This window comes from Cupressus sempervirens, chromosome 4 (assembly GCF_028749045.1).
Source record: "Cupressus sempervirens isolate cs-2001-9-10 chromosome 4, ASM2874904v1, whole genome shotgun sequence".
Lineage (NCBI taxonomy): Eukaryota > Viridiplantae > Streptophyta > Pinopsida > Cupressales > Cupressaceae > Cupressus > Cupressus sempervirens.
In genome coordinates, this window is record NC_143121.1 from 257,789,312 (window position 1) to 257,812,410 (window position 23,099).

Below are 23,099 nucleotides of genomic sequence, written 5' to 3' on the forward strand. Positions count from 1 at the left end.
GCACATCTTTAAAATTCTTTCATTTCATGATATTGCTATCAAGATTTAACTGTGTGATTTGAGTCAAACTCATTGACCCATGTTTCATGAGTAGTGATTCAACATGAATCCATCTCTCATGAGAATAAATGGAACACTTAGCACTCATTGGATCTAGGTGATGCTCACAAGGGTGAAGCATCGGGACTTTTCGGGAGGTCACCCATCCCAGTACTACTCCAGCCTGAGCGCACTTAACTACAAAGTTTCCTCCATAGTTAAACCCAAAGCTTGCAACCCCATTTGCAAAACCTTCACCAAGTGTTGTGCCTTATGAACCATTCATTAGAAAGCCCCTTAAGCTCATTAGTTGATAAGTAGGAGATAACTTCCATAGTAAGTCAAATTGTGATATTGCTATAAGGATTTAATTGTGTGATTATGAGTCAAATTCATTGACCCATGTTTCACGAGTAGTGATTCAACATGAATCCATCTCTCATGAGAATAATTGGAACGCTTAGCACTCAGTGGATCTAGGTGATGCTCACAGGGGTGAAGCACCGAAACTTCCCGGGAGGTCCCCCATCCCAGTACTACTCCAGCCTGAGTGCGCTTAACTACAAATTTTCCTCCATAGTTAAACCCAAAGCTTGCAACCCCATTTGCAAAACCTTCACCAAGTGTTGTGCCTTATGAACCATTCATTAGAAAGCCCCTTAAGCTCATCAGTTGATAAGTAGGAGATAATTTCCACAATAAGTGAAATTGTGATATTGCTATCAAGATTTAAGTGTGTGATATTGTCATTTCACAAGCATATTATAGAGTAATTGCGATTAATGGTAATATTTGTTTTCCATAAGTCGTGTATGGTAGAGATATTCGAATATTCTCAACTTTGCTCCCATCCATTCTCACGCTAGGGAACTTACAACTAATGCGATGTTCAACCCCGCTACCTAGATGCAACGTCTCTCTCCCGAGAAATCCGTCGAATTGAGGTGCTGAGAAGTCGTTGGCACATTTGGGCACGAGGACAATTTTGGGGCGAAGAAGAACAACGGTGGGAAATATCTCTGATAGGTTGATCCGCGGTTCTCACACAGTTAAAGCAATAGAGACGGATTCAACAAGCAGACTTTCAGTTTATAACTGGTCGGATTTCCGAGAGCGATTTGGGTTATCGAAAGAGATAATTTTCAATGGCAACTGAAGTCAAGAATGCCGACGGAGAACCCATTCCAACTTCTGCGCTTCTAATGGCGGCTTCAAAGCACATTGCCTCGAGCTGCAGGGCACAGAACAAAGCATTTTTAGATTGCAAGAAAACTGACCCCAATCCCGAGAAGTGTTTGGATAAAGGCCGGGATGTTACGAAATGCGTGTTCAGCCTGTGAGTCTCTTCAGGCATCATGGTTCTTTTTTTAATTACTTGAATTATTGCAAATCTGATTATAGATTATGCGTTGTCTTTCTAGTTAGAACCCAGATATATATTTTAGATTCAGTGAAAAGCAAGTTCCAGTTATGAATACTTCATTTTATTTGATGTAAACCCATTTGAAACTTGTTTCCTTTTCCTTTGTTGTCTCCAGTGTTGGTTTTGCTGATTTGGAACTACGATTCTAGACGCAAGCCTTTGAAGAAAGTTTGCGTAGGAAAATTTAAGAGAGGGTATAAATCGTGTATAAAGTAATGTAGAGGAAACTTGTATCGCATTATGAAGGTTTGTAAATATAGGCTCACCTTATAATCCTTGCCCGACGGCTTATTATATGCCGGCGAAGTTATTAGACCATTTATTGCTTTGAACTGGCCATGCTTTTATAAATTTCTGCTGGCCATCGCTCCCCAATTCATTCATTCCTACATAAAAGTTAATTGAAGTGCGTTTGAGCAATATATATCCGGTGGCACATTTTATGCTATTAATGAATTTAACGAATCCTAGAGAAGCGTGGCCATCAGCATTTTGAAATCTCTGGGATTTTAAGCTGTATTATCTTGATTTGGTCAATCTTGTAATTCACATTTTTATCAACTAAATAGTGGGGAATGCAATATCAAGCTTAAAACATCTTGTTTGGGGGGGTTAATGTCTGTCCAGTTTTGTTTAGATGTTTCACGATAACTTTGTTTAACGAAACTGAGGAACCCATTAGAGTAGAGTTTCACGATAACATGGTTTGATGCCCAAAGAGAGCCGTTTATTTACAATGTAAGAGTATGGACTAAAAAAATCCGACGTAATCAAAGTCATTGGGATTTTATTCCCACCTTAATATGGTTCAGATGTTATAACATTGGGATCATGCTCATTTGGGCTTGGAATTGGGCCATCGTAATGACCTTTTGCTTCTCTTTACTGCTAGATCTTGACCTGTGAGATTGGTTTTTGAGTTCAAATTGACATTCTCAGAAAATCATCCTTTTCTCCACTGAGATTATCAGTCTATACCAACATCCTGCATTTAAGGAACTATTGATATAAGTGTCTAGGTTAAAAGAAATGTTGGTTGCATGGCATTGGGGTATAATGTAATTGATACCTTGAATTTTTTAAGCTGTTTATAATTACCGCTCATTAAGGAGTAAGCTGTAGGATGCCAACAGTTAGTACATCTAAACTTTTAGAAGAAATTCTGGTGATTCTTGTGTTTTGGTAAACTGCGACACTCTTATGCTGTCTTTGTACTGTATGGGGAACAAACCATAAAGTTTACACTACTTTTTGTTTCAAATTGCAGATATTAGGGATTTTGATACCATCATTTGTCAGGGACTTACCATTTTGATCTGAGTGTTGACCATATTAATACCATGGCTTTGACATGTTAGAACCATGCTTTGCATGTATTTAATCTGAGTCATTACTAGGTATAATATGATTGATACCTTGAATTTTTTGAGCTGTTTGTAACTCGTGCTCATAAAGGAATAAGCTGTAGGATACCTACAGTTAGTACATTTAAACTTTTAGAAGAAATTCTGGCGATTCTTGTGTTTTGGTAATCTGCAACACTCTTATGCTGTCTTTGTACTGTATGGGGAACAAACCATAAAGGTTACACTACTTTTTATTTCAGATTGCAGATATTAGGGATTTTGATACTATCATTTGTCAAGTACTTAGCCATTTTCATCTGAGTGTTGACCATATTAATACCATGGCTTTGAAAAGTTAGGACCATGCTCTGTGTGGATTTATTCTGAGTCATCATCAAGGCAATCACACTGCATTTTCACTAGGTCATTGCCCTTTGATTCTAGTAAATCTGATTTTTGTTTCTAGTAGGAAATTCTATTGATTATGGGATTCTGAGGGCATTCTTGCAATTTGTAATTTTTCAATGGGGGCTGAGTAGTTTGGCTTTTGTTTCCCTGGTATATAGTTTAATTGGTTTTGATTTTAGTTTAGCATTAGAATTGATTGTTACACATGCTTTTCTCACATAGTGCATCTCTTTCTAGCATGGCTTGGACAAGTGAATTGGTTGGGCCCATGCTAGCATTTCTTTTACTTGACACCATATTAGTGTAAATGGAATAAGTTACCCAGGTTTAGAATAGGGCAAACCTGTTTAAACTCAGGAAACAAATAACATTGTACTTGTAATAAAAACAAAGAAAAACTAATTTTGTTATTTTATTTCAAACATGTTGTGTATAGATAAAAAAGTTGTTATACCTTTGTTCCACGAAGTCTCAAGAGAGGTGGAGTGGTTGGTTGGGTTTTGATACACACGCACACTTAAAAAAATAGACAAGGAATAAAATACGAGACTTTGAAATGCGATAATGGTTTGAATGAACAATGATAATGCTGAATATCTTTTTAATTTTGTGTTCAAAATAATGAATATATTCAAAACTACAATTGGCCAATGATCTAATATCTCAATTCATTGCTCATTTCCAAACTTTGTGGCAAATTTCACTTGAATGCACACTCAAAAAAAAAGTTAAAAAAAAAAATAGACAAGGAATAAAATATGAGACTTTGAAATGCTCAAATATTTTTGATAATGGTTTAAATGAACAATGATAATTTTGAATATCTATTTGTATTTTTATGTTCAAAATAATGAATATTTTTAAAACTACAATTGGCCAATGATCTAATATCTCAATTCATTGCCCATTTCCAAAGTTTGTGGCAAATTCCTTATCACTTGAATTGCATACAACTTGACAAGAGAGATACAATATACTCAGACAATGTTGGCCCAAAAAAGGAAGGATGTTATCATTGTCACTGTGATAGCTTATACTTTCTTTGGTGCTCATGACTACTCTGCATTGTCAAGACTCCATAATATGTTGATTAGGCCAAGTGGTACAACTTGGAGCAATTCTGTGTGCATTTTCGGACACTTGTATTTCACAAAATGGAGATTGTTGCTTTTTAAAAAGGGGTGAAGGATCTTAGGCATAGTCACACCCGCAGCCTTGTACAATTGTGGAATTTGTACACTTGTCTCCATCCACTCAATTTGCACCATGCAGTCTTAGCACAACTTTGCACATCATTGTATTGTGTAATGCAACATTGTGTACTACTTTGCCCTTACACAGCTTTGCGCAACACTGCTTGCTCACATTATGTAGCCCTGCACATATGTTTACTTAGCTATTAATTTGACACTACATTTCCGATTCATGGCAACACTTGTGCCACATGATCATGCCAACCAATTGGCACCATACATGTTTGACACCTTTTACCACCTTATATTGAATTACAATTGGTACAATACACCTATCACACTCTAGTCCAAATTGAAAGTGCACCATATGTGTATGGCACTTGTTAACATATTGTTGAGGGCTTAGTTGACAACGACCTGTAATAAATACCTCCCCTATAAAAGTTACATATAGAATTCCTACAAAACAATTGGTATGTACATAACACTAATAAATCTTCTTTCATGCAATAAAATTGCATTGCAAAGGCTTCTGCATATCTGAAATGTGTATCAGCATGCTAATGTAGAATTATTTATGCATATTCTACAATTTTTTTAGGTTAAACATTAATTTAAATGTTTGTCCTTTAATCAACTTGGGAACTAAATCAAGGGTGGTCATTTTGTTTCATCACTCATTGCATTTTTTTGAAGAAAGTTTCCTGAGGAATATGACCTCTCTACTTCATGAAAATCTTCATTCAAACCTTTTATAGCTGTCTTCCCATTCTGGCAATAAGTCCTGACTATGCTAGAAACTGCCTTTTGTATCTTCACAAAATTTTGTCAAGATGTTGTGTTGGAGGCAAATTAGGTCTCAACAAACCTATTTGAAAAATAAGTACATAAAAAAAACAACAAAGAGATATATGTAAGATTTAACAAATAAATAATGAAAGTTGAGCATAAAATTGTATCATTTCACTTACCTCTAGCAGTTCCAGTTTTAAGAATGATTTGAATGTGCACTACAACATGTGGCGTTGGCTCATAAACATTTCAATCTCTTCAACTCTACATACACCTGTTTGATTCAATCAATTTTGTTGCCCATCTTTTGTAGGCTAAGGTTGAGTAAGACATTACCAAGCCCCACTTCCTTCATGGCTTCTATGAGGATGTTAAGAATAATTATGCTTCCTTATCTACTCATAAGGCACAACTTTCAAAGATGTTGCCCCTCTAATAGATATTGCAATCACATAAATTAAAGGCTGATTTTTGGCATCCTTCCATCCATTGGAAACAATGGACACCCATGTTTTAATTGATAAGTCTGTGATGGGCCTCTGTAATGTCCCCACTTCCGAATTAGGTTTAAATGCTGTAACCTGCAACCATTTGCCAGTACAATATCGACAATTGTATGTAAGACATATTAGCAATATTGGATTTAAGTAAATACTACTCTAAATACTACCCAAGCTACCCTTCCTAATCCTTCACCTAACCCTCTGGTGAGAATTTTATCTTGATTAGGTAATTGTCATAGAAAGAGCTTCTCTCTTAGGCCTCTTTGGGATCTTTGGTAACACTACTTGATAGAGATCCCACCTTTACCAAGTCTCTTATCTCTGACATATGCATATGCTTGACCACTACAATATATATATATATATATAGTCTCTAAGAGATCCTCTAAAAATCTCTCTCTGGGTTCCAGTTTGGAATCCCGACATTTGATCAAGAATGCCCTCTGGTCTCTGAGTTATCTTAAGAGAAACTCGACATTCGTAATGAATGCCCTCTATCCAGATCTTATTTGCTCTCTATAAGAACTGTATAGTTCTTATCTCATATATGGTTATCAAATTTGGTTGATAATTTTCCATATTACATAATTCATATTTGTCACTGGAAAGTAAATAAATTAAACATACTTCTAGCTCTCTGGTCTGGTATTACCCTTAATAGCATCACTCTATTTATGGCCTCTTCTTATTAAGAATTTTATAAGTCTGCACTATATCTCTGTTATAATCTTCACTGATTTAGTATGCATAAGTTATTCAAGACATAACTATTTCTTTAGGGATCACTGATTTATAAACTCAAGCCTCTTATACTGCTAGGTAACTTGTTATTTCTTCAGATTAATCAGCCGATGTCTCACTATTATCTCAGTACTAAATTGTTATAGATGTCCTATTAATGCCCTCTTTTACTCTGTCCTCTTTTGCTATGTGCTCTCAACATGTCGTATGCAAAGTTTAACATGTAAAAACATACTCCCTACCATATCTGATCTGATATTCTTCCCTTCACTTTAGTGATTATCTTCTTCTTATACGCTTATTTATTCACTTGTCATTTTCTTCACATCAGCCTTGACTGGTCAACATTCATGTAACTACAGATGACAGTTTTGATTACCAAATTTATAATATGTGGTTCGATGTTCTTTGAGTTTCATAGGATTCAATGGTGTAGAATCAATGAAGTCCCAACAACTCTCTGTGGCTATACCAATTAATGTTGAGACTACTGTATTTGCCTTGTTGCTTCCTCCAACCACTCACAATGCTATTTTGATGATTATGTTGGCAGATTAGATACGTCTATTATATCTCTCCTCCATTGCCCTAGGTGCCTTTGTGGAATTCTATATTCCCCATTTGCCTCTTGGTAATAGATTGTGTTTACTTAGTGGCTTTTGCATGGGTTGTCTTTCCTCGTCACAGAATCCCTTTCCTTTCTCATCACACTGTTGGCATTTAATACAATTTATCTATTGGTCCAGCTACGATTAGTTTCCTCTTACTGTCGATACCAAACATGTTTCTTTCAAAGGTGATCATATTCATTTTCCTTATCTTTGGTTATTTCCGCTATGTTTGATGCTGTGCTTCTTATGTTCGAGTGTTTATCTCATGCTCGATTTGGTAGTTGTGTTTGTGTGTTGGTTTGGCTTGCTATGGGGTAAATCTCCTGTCCACGTTGGTAAGAGATAAGAAAATATATTGACTCTCCCGAAATTACTCTCTCTGCTATAGAATGGATGTTTCGTTATTCAATCGGTTTCTGCTTCCTCCCGTCCCCTTCCTTGGTTCCAAACTTATGTATATATATACGTGTGTATTGCCCAATCACGTCCTTTGGAATAGGTGACTATTAGTTTATGTCAGAGGATAGAATAATATCTGCAATGATTATAATTGGATAGTAATATGTTATTAGATAGATTTAGTTATTTGTATAGGTTTATTATTATTATTTTTATCATAATTTCATTTATTATTACTTTTCATTAATATTGATAACTTTCTAAGATAAGATTTCAATGATATATGGATTCTTTTCATTTATAATTGTATAAAAAATAAAATAGCAAATTTGCAAATGCCAAATATTGAATACTTTAACATTGAACAATGAACAATGAACAGTGGAACTTTCAATATTGAATTACTAATTAGAAATTAGAACACAAAATAAAATTGTTAAATCGACAATGGAATATTTATATTATATCAAAATATCGTAAAGATGATCACAGTGAGTAGCATGATATCTAAGCAACTACAAATTGTCAAAATGCAGGGAAGGGGGAGGCCTCTAATCTTCACTCAAGACAAGCTCTTCATCAGTGGAACTCAGTATAATGGGTATACCATACATATAGTACTTGAAATTGTTAGTTATGTCAAGATGTTAACAAGAAATAAAATAGCAAAATTGCAAATGCCAAATACTAAATACGTGAACATTGAACAATGAACAATGTAACATTGAATATCAAATTACTAATTAGAAATAAGAGTACTAAATAAAATTGTCAAATCGGCAATGTAAGGTTTATAATTTAATAATATAAAAAATATCATAAAGATGATTACAATGAGTAGCATGATATCAAAACAAGTACAAATTGTCAAAATGTAGTGAAGAGGGAGGCCTTCAATCATCACTCAAGATGAACTCTTCATTGCTTGAACACAATTTAGTGGGTATAAAAATGTCAACTTGATTTGAACCGGGCAACAACCTCCTAGTGGGGTCAAGGGACAGTGCCCAAAGCACACTCTTGATCGCGATATGGGCGAAGTTGAAAGGTAGTGCCTCCGTCACCAAGCACATTTGCCCTCTTGTGTGGTGTTTGGATTCTTCCTTTTTGAAGCATTTTTCTCCCAAAGTTGATGTGTTTGAACAAAATTTAAAAACATGCAATTTTTCTAAAAAAGTCATATATATGGCTGTCAGTCAATGAGGGACGCACAAACATCCCCAAGATGGTTGAGGTATGCCTGGCCGTCCCCGCGTTAGTCTAGGGACACTGTGCCATTCCTGTGATAGAATGGTGGCAAAAGGGCGATGGTGGGGGGGGGGGGGGGATGCGGGCACTTTGTCCATGTCCCCCTGTCTTGGGTGTCTCTGTCCCTAGAATGCAGGGGTCCAGTGGGGTGGATGTGTCCCCGTGTTACACTGGAAATGACTTATTCGATGGTGCTTGAATTCTCATTTGTGAAGCAGGTTCTTTTTAATATGTAGCGAAAAATATTTGGCTTTCTACCACTTCTTAAGAAACAGATTTGAAGGAGGGGGGTGGCATTTCTTGACATCTTTTCCTTGTGATATTGCTATTAGGATTTAACTGTGTAGTTTTTGAGTCAAACACATTGACCCATGTATCACGAGTAGTGATTCACATATGAATCCATCTCTCATGAGAATAAATGGAACACTTAGCACTTATTGGATCTAAGTGATGCTCACAAAGGTGAAGCACCGGGAGCTCATCCATCCCAGTACTACTCCAGCTCAAGCGCGCTTAACTACGGAGTTCCCTCCATGGTTAAACCCACTCTGCTTGCAACCCCATTTGCAAAACCTTCACCAAGTGTTGTGCCTTATGAACCATTCATTAAAAAGCCCCTTAAGCTCATCAATCGATAAGTAGGAGATATTTTCCACAGAAAGTCAAATTGTGATATTGCTATTAGGATTTAACTTTGTAGTTTTTGAGTCAAACTCATTGACCCATGTATCATGAGTAGTGATTCACATATGAATCCATCTCTCACGAGAATAAATGGAACACTTAGCACTCATTGGATCTAGGTGATGTTCACAGAGGTGAAGCACTGGGACTTCCCAGGAGGTCACCCATCCCAGTACTACTCCAGCTCAAGTGCGCTTAACTATGGAGTTCCCTCCATGGAAAAACCCACTCTGCTTGCAACCCCATTTGCAAAACCTTCACCAAGTGTTGTGCCTTATGAACCATTCATTAGGAACCCCCTTAAGCTCATCTTTTCCTTGCCATAGGATGACTTGTTCAATAGGAAATTACATATTCTGCTTGCTCTTACTTTTTTATATATTCCACCAATTAAGATGTTGCCCCTAGTGCACCCTTCTTGTCTAGACAGTATTTTTTATGCGCATTCCAGGGACACCTCACTGATTGGATTTCACCTAGCTGTATGAGCTTGTATATTTTCACGTCACACCAACTACAAACTCAAACATATCTCTACTACTTATAACCTATTGTATCAAGTGAATGTACTTCCACAACAGTAAATTTAAGTATGCTTTGAACCAAGGTTGACATATAAACTGGCTACCATTATAATTGCAATGGCAACAACTTTGGAAAACAACACAGTTCAAACAATTAAAAGCAAAAGATGGATACACTCTAACTCATTGATATAATAAACATATAAGAATGAAAACGAAAGAAGAGAGTTCATTTGGTAAAGTGAAAAATAAAGGAAAAAACTTTGAATCCAAAATTTGACTTGTACAATCTGCTTGGCAGTGAATGGACTTTTGCACACCTATAGAAATAGCTATCCAATGGCTATGGAACCTTCAACAATCAATCTTCAACTCTATTAGTGCAATAACAAGCAGGAATGAAAGTTTATCAGGTGTATTTGGTTTGTGTCATTTGCATTTGAACCGAGGTAAATTGATTTTTTTGTGCCTCGATGTCACCTTTAGGATTAGAAATCATGTTTTGAAGTTGAACAAGCAAGGCAAAAAAATGAGAAAACAAAAACAGTAGAAAATAAAAAAAAGAAAACATTATTTTTAGCTGGATTAACTCTAGGTTCTTTAAAACATTATTTCAGTGTATTCTATTTCAATGAAATTCTATGCTTTCGGAGACTCTTTTGAATTCATTTGGTGAGCAGCTTTTTTGTAATTATCATGGTACACTGTTGGGGATATTTTAGTGAAGCTCTAAGACTGATTTTCTTTCATCCATCTGAATTCTGAATCATGAAGTTTTCAGGCACTTTTTTGCATTTATCTGAAACATACAACCTGAAATATTTGAAATTGCTGTCTCTTTTGTATACACTGAAAAGCTTCAAAGTTTGGAGCTCCATCAATATCATGTACAAAACATTGTCGATAGATGTGTAGCAGGCCAATAACTGCTTGTTTTATAAGTAATAGGCCATTATAGGTATAAGCAATCTAAACAGCCTTAAAAATGAAGCAAGCTAACTGTATAACTTTAGTATAAGCATTCAAAACAGCCTTCAAAATGAAGTTACCTAAAAGGCTAAATGTATAACAGGTCAACCGCTGCTTCCTCTGTAAGCAACAGATCAAAATGGTTGGAAACGAAGTAGGCTGAATGCATAGCAATCCAACTTTGTTTTTTAACAGCCCTTCTTCAAATTCCTTAACAACACTTTGAAGGAATGCGTCTATTTGGTCTGTGAAATTATGGAGGCTGCTCAACCATTCCTTCAAGAGTGTCACTTATGATGTGCTCTATTAAATGCCAGGAAAAATCTATGTTACTCGGGGACACATTTCCACCCTTAAACCCGAAGTTTCGGAAACGGGGAAGGTTTCAGGGATGGGGAGACGTTTCCCAGATGTCCCCGCCTAGAGAAGAAAATAGGAAATGTGTCCCTGAAACTTCGGAAACGGTCAACGAGTTTCCGAACCATGTTGACCATTTTGTGGACTGTTTTTCCGTTTCCTAACTTCCCGGGGACTGCATAAGAAGTTTCCTATTAAAAATTTATTGAACTCAACAAACCACTAAAAAAATGATTTTTCAGTCATCTGTGGGCCCAGACTTGTGGAAGTCAATTTTTTCATAAAATATATTATAAAATGAATGATTAGGGACAGCTGTCATAGTATTTTTGTTTTCATTTTGAGGCTCGGGATGTTAGTGAGAGTGACTCTAGTATGGATGATTAGGGGCAGCTGCCATAGTATCTTTTTTTTCATTTTGACTTTAATGTTTCAGACTTTGAAGTGTTTTGTCTTGACATTATATGATCATTGATAGTTGATACATTGATGGAATGATTATATATCAATATGATCACTGACAGACTATAGTTGATACTTTTAAAGTTTAAAGTTTGAGTCTTAATCTTTTCAATGTTTCCATTCTATTGAGAGTTGATGTTTTTCATTCTCATATTTGATTCATTTCATTATGTACTAATGGTATTTTAAGTACTTAGATGATGATTGAAAATGATACTATTTAGAATTTTCTATGATGATTCGATTAGATGCTGATTGCTATGCCCTATGATCATTAATGAATCATTATTTGATGAGTGGAATTGTTAATTTTAAACTATGTTGCTATGATGAATGTAAAATTATATATATATATATATATATATATATATATATATATATATATATATATATATATATATATATATATATATATACACACACACACAGCCGTCCCCTGTCGCCCCCTGTTTCGGCAAACAAAAAAAAAAGTCCCAGAAACCCTTTATCCCGTCCCCTTGTCCCGGAAAGTTGGGGTAATATAGGGAAAAATTGACAATAAAAAGCAATTGAGTGCATGGCTATAACATTATTGCCAGGAAACAATTGATAATAAAAAGCAATCGAGTGCATGGTTGTCACTGTATAGGACACAGACAATTTGCTTTCCAATTCAATTGTTAAACTCTGAATGGGCATGTAAGCTTGTTAAAGATTTAAACAAATGCTGTGTAGAGATTTTACCATGTAATTCTAACATTTCAATTCCAAGCTCTCCAACTGTTCTGCAGGAAAAATGTTTTGCCATTTCAAGGTATTTGTCTTTCATTTATCATATGAATTCCACTGTTTTGTGGAAGTTTTGAAGAGCTATATAGAATTTCTCCCTCTCAAAATATAAGACTCTGTTAATGCATGTATCTAAATACAAACATTGCAAATTTCTTGCTAAAAAGAATGGAGGAGAAAGGATAAATTGTAAGATAGTCGATACAAATGGAGGAGAAAGGCCTATTTATTTTCCGATCTTGGAACCTCTCTTTTCAACATAAGTCATGCACCTTGAGCTAACTGGCTGAAATAATTGTTGGATTCCTATAAAATGGAAGAAATAAAGATACCCTTAATTGGCGATAATCTAGAAGAGGCCATTATTCAATAAAGGAAAGCTGGAAACAATGGGGATTGACGAGCCCTGAAAATTTGTTCGGGACAAAAATCGTCGAAGGATGGAGTCCTTCTGTCTAACTCTTTAGAATCATAACCTTTCCCAGGATCAACTCTGTAAAAAAAGATTTATATCCTGTCAGTATTCCTTGTAGTGGCAATATGATATACTGCTTTTATCACTGAATAATCAAGTGATAACAGAGATGTCTGTAGATTTTGATGAAGACTTATAAGCTCAGTAGAAACATGGAACTTCATTGTCATTTTAATGCTTATCAAAATGCAGGATCTTAATTAAGAGGTGACCTCATTGTTATTTGTATGCTTTTCAAACTGCAGAATCTTAATTAAGAGGTGACCAAAGGACAAACATTTAGCATATGTCACTATCGGCATTACCATTGCACCTCATCTGGCGCAAGCGTTAGTATAGTTTCTAACGAGTGAATGTTTGACTGAAGTCAACGTTTCTCTGAGTCAGATTTGTAAATACTGGCTAGGGGTATGTTTAAAACAAATACTGGATAGGGATATTAATTTTTTTTCAAGCTTGTGGTAGAGAGACATGATGATAATTTAAAAAAACTGAAAGTGAAAGAATTATTGGTATTTCATGTCCTATTCTACATGAATGGTACAAATGTACTTGTTAAGATTGCGGTGAAGATGAATAAGTTTTAGCCAGTGTTACCTGAAAATGAGTCTCCACCTTAAATGCACCCGTTTCAGAAATGAAAATGGTTTGGGGATGGGGGAATGGCCCAAAACGTTTCTAAGCTATCCCTGATGAAGCAATTAAGTTGTTCACCATCCCTGGGATGGCTGGGGACAGTCAGGCTGTCCCCTAACCGTTCCAGGGGCTGATGGGCATTTCTGGCAGTGGGATGCATAAGGTAAGATATATTTATAAGATATTTGCAAATTATTTTACTCCTGTGCGTCCCACACCTCAAGGCAGCCTAAATATTAGAATATATTGATATTAATATCAATTCTGAAGCATATGATTGGAAATATCAAATCGTGTATTCCTTGCAATTTGCGTATGGATTGACCTGAAGGAATAATCATTTGTTCTTGCTGCTGTTAGAATGTAAACAAAGTTATCTATGAATGCTGGAAGTCTTTGGCGAAAATCTGCAGATTGAGAATGTAAATCTGAGCAATATTTAGTATTATCAGACCAAATCTTAGGGGCAACAACATAGTATTTTTGTTTTCATTTTGATTTTGAAGTTTGAGACTTGGAGTCTTCTAACATTGCATGATACATTAATTCAATGATAATTGAATCTTGATATGTGATATGATATTTTATGTCTTTAACTTCTTGTGTTGGTGAAACTTGCAGCCTTTACACATTTTGATAAATGATAAATGATATGACATGATACTTTTCAAATTATATCTATGAATAAATGAAATTTGAAATCTGAACTCCCATTTAATGCATTTGATGCTATCCTATGTTCTTATTCTATGATGATTCAAAGAGTGATCATTGATTTTAGATTTATAAATGTTATAATGTTGCTATGATGAATGTTACAATGTTATATAATTCATTAATATATTTGAAAATTCAGATTTTCAATGAATTATATCTAATGATTGTATGAAATTGAAATTTGAACTTTCATTTGATGCTATTCTCTGTTCTTATTCTATGATGATTTGATTTGATTCATTTGATGCTATGTTCTATGATTTGATGAATGATCATTGATTTTAGATTTATAAATGTTATATGTTGCTATGATGAAGGTTACAATGTTATATAATTCATAAATATTTTTGAAATTTTAGATTTCCCTACACACACACACACACACACACACACACACACACACACACATATATATATGTATTCCGTCCTTTGCCATCCCTTGCTTTGGGATAACAAAAATGTCCTGGAAACCTGCTGCCCCATTCCCTGTCCCTAAAACTTGGAGTAATATGGGTTTTAACAAGTGAAAGGGTCATTGATTACTCAATATGCTATTCAATATGCTGTATACATACTTGGTGGATCTTTGTATGTGTTCAGTACAGTTATTCATTATTCAAGGAAAAAACAAAATAGCAATGAAATTATGAGAGAATCAGAAGCTTTTGAGATTTTGTGAACTTATTAGGTCCTCTTCTTATGTTGTTGAGCCTGGAACTTAGTTTTCTGTGAAAATTTCTTTGGCAGTATTCTGTTTCAATATGCAAGTGCATTATATAGGATGATTATTTTTGCTTGATCTGAGTCTTTTTGGATATTTATGTCACTTATATTTATCTATTTGCACATTGAGTATTGGTAGTGTGTTTGTATGTTCCTTATATTACGACGTAATTGGAAAATATTTGCTTGTTATTAACAGTGCTCAAGAGATCAATTTATAAAAAAGATTGAACGATGTCTCCTTAAGAAACAATTGTAAAGAATAGAAACATTCTATTCTAGAAACAAAAAACTAAATATTAAAAACTTTCTAATATTTACAGAAGATTACAATAGATAATCATTAGATACTAAACAAAGACAATAGAAATTATCTATTATTGTAATACCCTCCCTTAATGGTTAACCTATCCAAAACATGAAGCCGTCAAAAAGCATAAAAGACAAATTTTGTCCGCTCAAGGGGCTCCGCACTGTTTGTTGTGCGCTGCAAACCATATTGCTTAGATAGGGCAGCTAAGTGCTCTCGACATTCAACCTTCATGTGCCCAAACTTGTGGCAATAATTGCATTGAATGTTTTTCTTCCAGGAGCCTTCTGAATTTGGAGCAGAGGATGTTTGCTGAGAAGATTGCTGATGGTACTTTGGATAATGCTCCAAAACTTTGCAGAGGAGCATAATGCTCCAAAACAAACTGCAAAAAGCCATGATTTTGGAGGTGAAAAATCAATCAAAACCCATCATGATTTTTGGGGTGAAAAATCAATCAAAACCCAACATGACTTTTGAGGTGAAAAAGCAATTAAAACCCGACATGATTTTTGAGGTGAAAAATCAATCAAAACCCAACATAATTTTTGTGGTGAAAAATCAATCAAAATCCAACATTACAAAACTTGGTTTTTTATAGGAAAATGGTAAAACCCAACAGATAATTTTTGAGGAAAAAATTACAAACCCACAAACGAATCCCACAGAACTTTGCGAATTACAAAATCATAAATTTTTAAGAGAATTTATAGAAACCCATAAAATTTTTTTTAGGGAACAACTATGAAAACCCATTAGAATTTTAATTTTTGAGGAAAAAAATTATGAAAACCCACTAGAATTTTAAGGGAAGCAAAACACGAGACTTTGCATGGTAAAGCGACACGTGCAAGTACATGCAACTAACATGCAACCCTCAAAAAGTAGAGACCCAGAAAATTTGAAGGGTGACCTGGAAGAGAGCTCGAAAAACCCAGAAAGAATATGTTGTCGGTTTTTGGATTGGCTGGCTCAAAAGTTGAGGCAGAAAAATCGAGCCACCTAGAAAAATTTGACAATAACCCAATTGAGCTCTCGAAAAAGCCCACCGAGAATTAGATGTTGGTAGATTCAAATCTCTTAGAACAGAAACCCTAGTCGGATTATAGAGAGAGTTGGAAGCAAATATGCATGTAAATAATTTCGAAAATAAAAGGTAGATAATTTCAACCAAGAAATTATAATTATTTTCGAAAAATTCTGGAGTATTGGCTCTGATACCATATTACGAAGTAATTGGAAAATATTTGTTTGTTATCAACAATGATCAAGAGATCAATTTATACAAGAGATTGAATGATGTTTCTTTAAGAAACAATCGTAAAGAATAGAAACTTTCTATTCTAGAAACAAGAAACTAAATATTAGAAATATTCTAATATTTACAGATGATTAAAATAGATAACCATTAGATACTAAAAAAAGATAATAGAAACTATCTATTATTGTAATACCTTGCACGTACACATATTCAAGAGTCTTCCCAATTTGTTACTTGCTCTTTTCATTCTCTGGCATTACAAAAGCCTGAAAAGCTCTCAATCCTTGACTTTTTTCCAAATCTGCTCTTTGAAACACTAATCTGATTTTTTATGAAGTTGTCCTTTGTGAAGCAAATTGTGTCAGTTTTCATCAATTGATTAGAAAACGGTTCTGGAAAAAGTTGACACAAATGTTTCGAAATGGACTATTTGATCCAAATGTATGTAGTTGAGGCAGCAGTTAGAAGATGAAATCCGTACAGGTAAGGGTTCTAGACTGCAACAACAACAAGCATACTTGGTTTGATGTAGGGTTCTAACAGTTCTGATCTTCTATCCTATTTAATCTTTTCTTTACATTCTATTCAATCCCCACATCCATTAAACCCATGTTCTCATTTATCATATGGTACAAGCCTACAACATGACAATGCTTCAATAGATTTTTGTAAAAATGAATTACTACGCAAGTCTGTATAAAAGATAAAATGCTGTCCAGGCCTTTAATTTGGTGGAAGTACCAGTTCATGCATGCTATAATGTTCCCTTTTGGGGGATCACCTTATTATTTGCCCTAAATTTACAAATCCAAAATGAAATAGGAGGAAACATGTTGTTATAGATGTAATTCTTACTTGAATAAGATAAGTTGTATGAATATCTGAAGTCTGATTCATCATATCAGGTTTGTCTCTTAGATCGATCTCCAAACAGAATTTTTATGCTCAGTTTGCTTTCAAAATCTAAATAATACTCTTATTGTTGCTCCTTTTGTTGCTTGGAATGAAATCTAATTATTGTTGGAAGGGTCACCACTTTTCATTGTTTCCATTGAGAATAATATAGTATTCTCCGAATCACTCTTCCTTTGATGTCCTCCTCAATGGAACATTCACCCCTTTATAGCTTCCAATGTAGGGGAGAGTCCCACCTCTTCATCATGGCTGCGTTTTACAAAGGTCACAACCTTTAACAATTACCCATTGAGAATAATACGGTCTTCTCCGAATTGCTCTTCTTTTGATGTCCTCCTCAATGGAACATTCTCCCCTTTATAGCTTCCAATGTAGGGGAGAGTCCCACCTCTTCATCATGGCTGTGTTTTACAAAGGTCACAACCTTTTACAATTACTAAACTTTCTAAAGAGTTGGAACTCTTCATCTTTTATGCCTTTTAAGTTTTAAATGAGGCAAAACCTTTCAGAATTACCACCCTTTGAAAGAGTCACAACCATAGTAACACAAGGACGACATCCCCCCTCCCCCATTTTCGCCCCATGCACTGGGGACGGGGACGCATCGGGGACTTGGGGACTCCGTTCCCTCGTCCCAACAGCACTACCAGATTCCACCACCTCTGCCAAGGATGGGAGGACTCTTGATGTTAACTATTTGCTAATTTGACTATTTATGTTCAATGTTTGATGTTCCAATTCAATGCAATGTTCAAGTATTTAGTCTTTTACATCTTTATATCTTATATTGCAATACATCTTTTGATAACTAGCATTTTAAATACCATATTTATGGTATATTCAACCCCCCTGGTCCACCTGCCGCCGCCCCTCAACCGTCCCCTTGTCGTCTCCAAATTAAGACTCCTTTGTCCTTGTTCCGGAAACTTGTCCCCCGGTTCCCCCATCCCCTCATCCCCTAGGGCTGAGTAACTATGGTCACAACCCTTCATCATCACTGCTCCTTTGAAAGATTCTCAACCTTTCAGAATTACCACCTATTGTGTGGTTTAGGTAGTAGAGTTAATTTGGTAACACTCAGGGTTTTAGAAGGCCTTTTTGGGTAGAACTTGAAATTTGAAAAAATCAGCCAAGTCTAGAAATAAAGAATTTAAAAGAAGGATTTTGGCTAAGTGGAGAGGAGATGAGACACCTCTTCATCCCAAGTGAAGAGGACACGAGACTTCGTCCCAAGTGGAGAGGACATTAGACACCTCTTTGTACCAAAGAAGGGGAGACGTAGCACCTTCTCATCCCAAGTATGCAAGTTGGACGGAGCCTCTTCCCATCTCAAGCGAGGGAGACAAAGCCCCTTCTCATCTCAATTTAAAGAGGGAGGAAGCACCACCTCATCTCATGAATAATAAAGGAAGAAGAGGATGAAACATGAGTTTGATTCTGGCAGGAGGGGGGCAAATTTTGGCTCTAAATGGTCTAAAACTTTAGATAAAAAGGCTCTTTAGCTGGAAATGCAACTTATGCCCATAAGAAACATTTAATGTTAAATGCAATATAAACAACCCTTGGGTGTAACACGCCTTTTCTAATTAGATCAGACTTTAATTCGATGAGAATTGGGCTTAAAATTGGATCCCATGGCTAGAGTATGGGCCTGGGAAGGCCTAAAACATGCTAATTGAGGATTCCTGATAAAACGTGTTGGCCTTAGAAGTCTTCCCAGGCCTAGATTCGAATCTGATAAGCTTCAAATGACCTTACTTTATAGCATGTGACTTTGAACTTTACAATCTGGACCTAAATACAACTCCAATCTGTGCTTAATTGCATGAGACCAGGCCTAAATCTGAAAGTGATCGGATTTAAGCTAGGCCCTATTTGAGGCGTGTGGTATGGAGGCTTTAAATTAAGGCCTATATACAAAATGTAAGGCCTCATATGGGTCCAAATTATGATCAGATCTGGGTTTTGATTGGGTTCAAACCTGGCCTAAAGTGAAATGCGTGGCATTGGGGTTGGGTCAGACTTAAACAAAAATAATTGGGCCCCAATTTATGAGATGCGTAGCCTCATAAGGATTGTAAATTAAATTACCCAGGCCCTAATCCAATTAAACAACTAGATGTTGGGTGCCAAACTTGAGGTGAGTTTATAGATTGAAATTTAAATGCTAAATTAGGCACAAAACTCAATGTCATTAAGGAGACAAAGGGATTAAATGCAGATCTGGGCACATAGTTGATTTAGGCCCTTGTTATTTGAGCAATCTTTCTAGCTTAACAAATAAAAGCCTTAAAATAAATATCCATTATCAACTTTGATCTAATGCAAGATCTTGAAATTCAAACTTCAAAAGGAAACAAATAAAATGCTAAACCCACTAGACTCAAAATTCGATGCAATTTACATTTACTGAATATTTCAGGCATTTAAAACTTAATTGCAATACTAACTGCCCCACATCAAAATTTACTGTATAAGGAGGGCGCTGGGCCTTCATTTTGAAGCTCATTTTCATTGCAGATATAAAAAACAAAGGCATAAAAAAGTTGAATTTCCAGGGGCAGACTGAAGAAATGTTGTTCCATTTACTGTGATTGCTGAAAATAACAGAGACAGATCCATCACTTTTGGCCTACATCTGCAAATCAAGACAATACTGGCATTTACATCAGTCATTCAAAACCCAACTTCAGACAGCCATTGTCAAGGAAGTTCCATTTCCAATCATTAAATTCTGAGTTTTGGGATTTTCGGAAGCATTCACCAGCAAGATGAACTTGGTTGCAGGCTTTAGATCCAAGGAGCAGAGCTTGATTTCAGCTTTCCATAATATTTTTAACGTCATTCTCTGAGGTTTATTATTATTTTCAGAACTTACATCAGACCACATTTTGAATTTTAATTGTTTCTTTTTGGTCAAACATGAGATGAAATCAAGTTGACATAAGTAGTAGGACACTTATAAATGTAATTAAGCCAATTCTTTGAATATTTTAAGGTGTAATGCATCCAAATCGATCTATTTTGTAAGTCTGATATGAGCATCAAAGGGTCTGGTTTAATCTTTTTAGCCCCTAATGAGGAGGTGTAAGTCTACAGGGTCCTAAATTTGCTCATTTGTTAAATAAATGTCTGATTCCAATGGGCCCATTTCGTGCCAAAGGGCATAGGCCCACATGACCTTTTTTCTAATTGGCTCTTGGAAGCATTTGGATTTTCTCATTGGTCTGCTAGGTAGTGACTTCTTTTATAAGTACTCTCCTCTCATTGGTTCATATATTATTGCACCTTATCTGATTGTTATCGATTTGAATTTACTCATTAGACCATGAAATCAATGTAATTTTTCTATTGACCCACATGGTGGTGCTTAATTGCAATTGGACGCACATTTAATATTTGTCAATGTGGTTATGGAAATCCTAATTTGAGCTTATGTAGACTAATCTTGGCCATTCATTATAATTGATCCTTCTATATAATGGCTTGGTCACATCATTTGTAAAAGGGAGTTTTGTTGGAGAGTTGTTGCTAAGTACTACCAAAATTGTTCTTTATTCGTTGTTGGTCTTCATGGTGGATATATATGATCATTTTTGGAGTATCTCATGGTTCTTTGCATCTCTCACTTGGATTAGGATTTTATTTCATGTCAAGTAAGAGTGGAAGATATTGTTGAACGGTTATTAATGGTGAAGCTAGTGTCCATATCTTTTGTTACTTGCTCAGTGTAAGGTCAGTCTAGGCCTAAATTGCAAATGCTTAACTTCTGTTGGAGATGTTCATTTAGATTGTGCCTTCATAGGGTTTTCTGTATTTGGATGAATATTGCCAGTGTGAGTCATTCTCGCATTCGTAGAAGATAACACCCTCTTATGCCTAGTTGATTTGGCAAAGCAAGGATTGGTTAGAGGCTCACCCCATCATCAACTTTATCCTACATTCTTATAGTTAGGCAACTTGTGCTTCCTTTGCAAGTTGATTTAATTGGAAGTGTTTGAAGTTGTTATAGAAGTTGATATCCATTAAATGAATAACGTAAGTCTCTTTGTGATAACCAACATATCACATCATTAAAACTAAGTGAAATTCCACAATAAAGAAGGAACCTTAAGGTTTTTCCATTTGATCACACAATCCAGATACATTGTTTAGCATATGAACAATCCACAATCAAGAGAGGATTGAGTTTTTAGTCTTTTATTACAAAACGTTGAGTGCTTCATCTTGTATGTTGTAGTGGAGCAAAACTCACATCAACAAAAAATGGCGCTAGGAGGGCATGAACAAAGTTCATTCATGGTATTGTCAACAATAATAGGCTTTCAAGTTATACCTTAGATGAGAACATCTCTCTCAAAGTGAAAAAAAAAAATTCAAATAAAGTGAAAAAGTTGAAAAATCCAAAAATAAATCAAAAAATCAAAAAATCCAAAAAAAGGGGGTTTCTCAATATGGATTTGGTTTGTTTTGAACAAACGATTGCTTATATGAGGATTTTCTAAACTTGCAGTGTTAGGGCAGTGTAAGATCCATGGTACCACACAACATGAAGAGACACATTCTTGATATTCCTTTTGAGGGTGAACTTGGCATTACGAGGGATAATTTCATTTTCAAAAGTATATGAGCCTGTAGTAGTTTCTTGAGTTCAAACAGGATATCAATAGGAACCCAAGAAGTGGATATTAAGGAAATACGTGGTGTAGTGTTCATAGCGTTTCACATTCAGAATCTACTTGCCCATCTTGTCAAGACACTATTGACTTATTCAAGTTTCAAATGGGTTGGTATGTTGAAATATTAGTGAGAGGTGGCAAAGATTCCTTTCAGCTTCCAAGTTAGATATCAAATGAAGAAGGCACTCATCACTCGAGTTGGGAACCGAAGGATTAAGAAGAAGATAAGTTACATCAAGGAAACATAGTCGAGTTGAAGAGGAAGCATTGAAGGCAAAGATCTACATCTTGGAAGGGATAATCACAAATTTGTAGAAAAGGAAATCTTTGATTAGATTTCATTCATGATTCAAGGAGAGATTCTTGAGGCTGATTTGTAAGCGATTTCGAACAACCTTGGAGAGGAAGGCAATCGACTCTATGATAGAAACAAGGAATTGCGAGATACCACAAATGAATTGAAATATGAAGAACAATTTGACAAGGCATTAAAAAGAATCATTGCCACCATGGTCTTGGGGGGGTGCTAAAGGATATCATGAAGTTGATTTATTTCCAATGGTATTTCAAGATAATCAAATTATTGCAAGTGGCTTGGTTCATCACCAACTTCGACCTCTAGAGTCTTTGCTACTTGAGATTAAATTCAATCAACTCGTAATGATGTTTGGTGATATTCTTCCTTTGGATTTTGAGGATTCTAGAACTTACGAGGTTCTACATGAAGAATTGCAAGGTGTTCGTAAAGAAAAATCTGCATGTAACCCCATGGGAGAAGAAGAGAAAGAGTATTTTGGTTAGTGCTAGAATGGGATATTGGATTTGAACAATTCGAGGAGATATTTGAAGGAGACATCATCAAGGACTCTTTGATTTTTAAGGATGCTTTTAACAATGTTCACAAGGATGTGTG

General features: G+C 35.5%; 1 protein-coding gene across 1 annotated transcript in view; it reads left to right on the forward strand.

Moving 5' to 3' along the window:
* The first annotated feature begins 870 nt into the window (after nucleotides 1-870).
* Nucleotides 871-23,099, forward strand: part of LOC149560968 (NADH dehydrogenase [ubiquinone] 1 alpha subcomplex subunit 8-A-like) — a 70,652-nt gene continuing 48,423 nt past the window's right edge. The window contains exon 1 of the mRNA XM_089824908.1: nucleotides 871-1,375. Within this exon, the coding sequence (XP_089681034.1) occupies nucleotides 1,185-1,375 (191 nt within the window). The 5' untranslated portion in view covers nucleotides 871-1,184. The remainder of the gene's footprint in view (nucleotides 1,376-23,099) is intronic.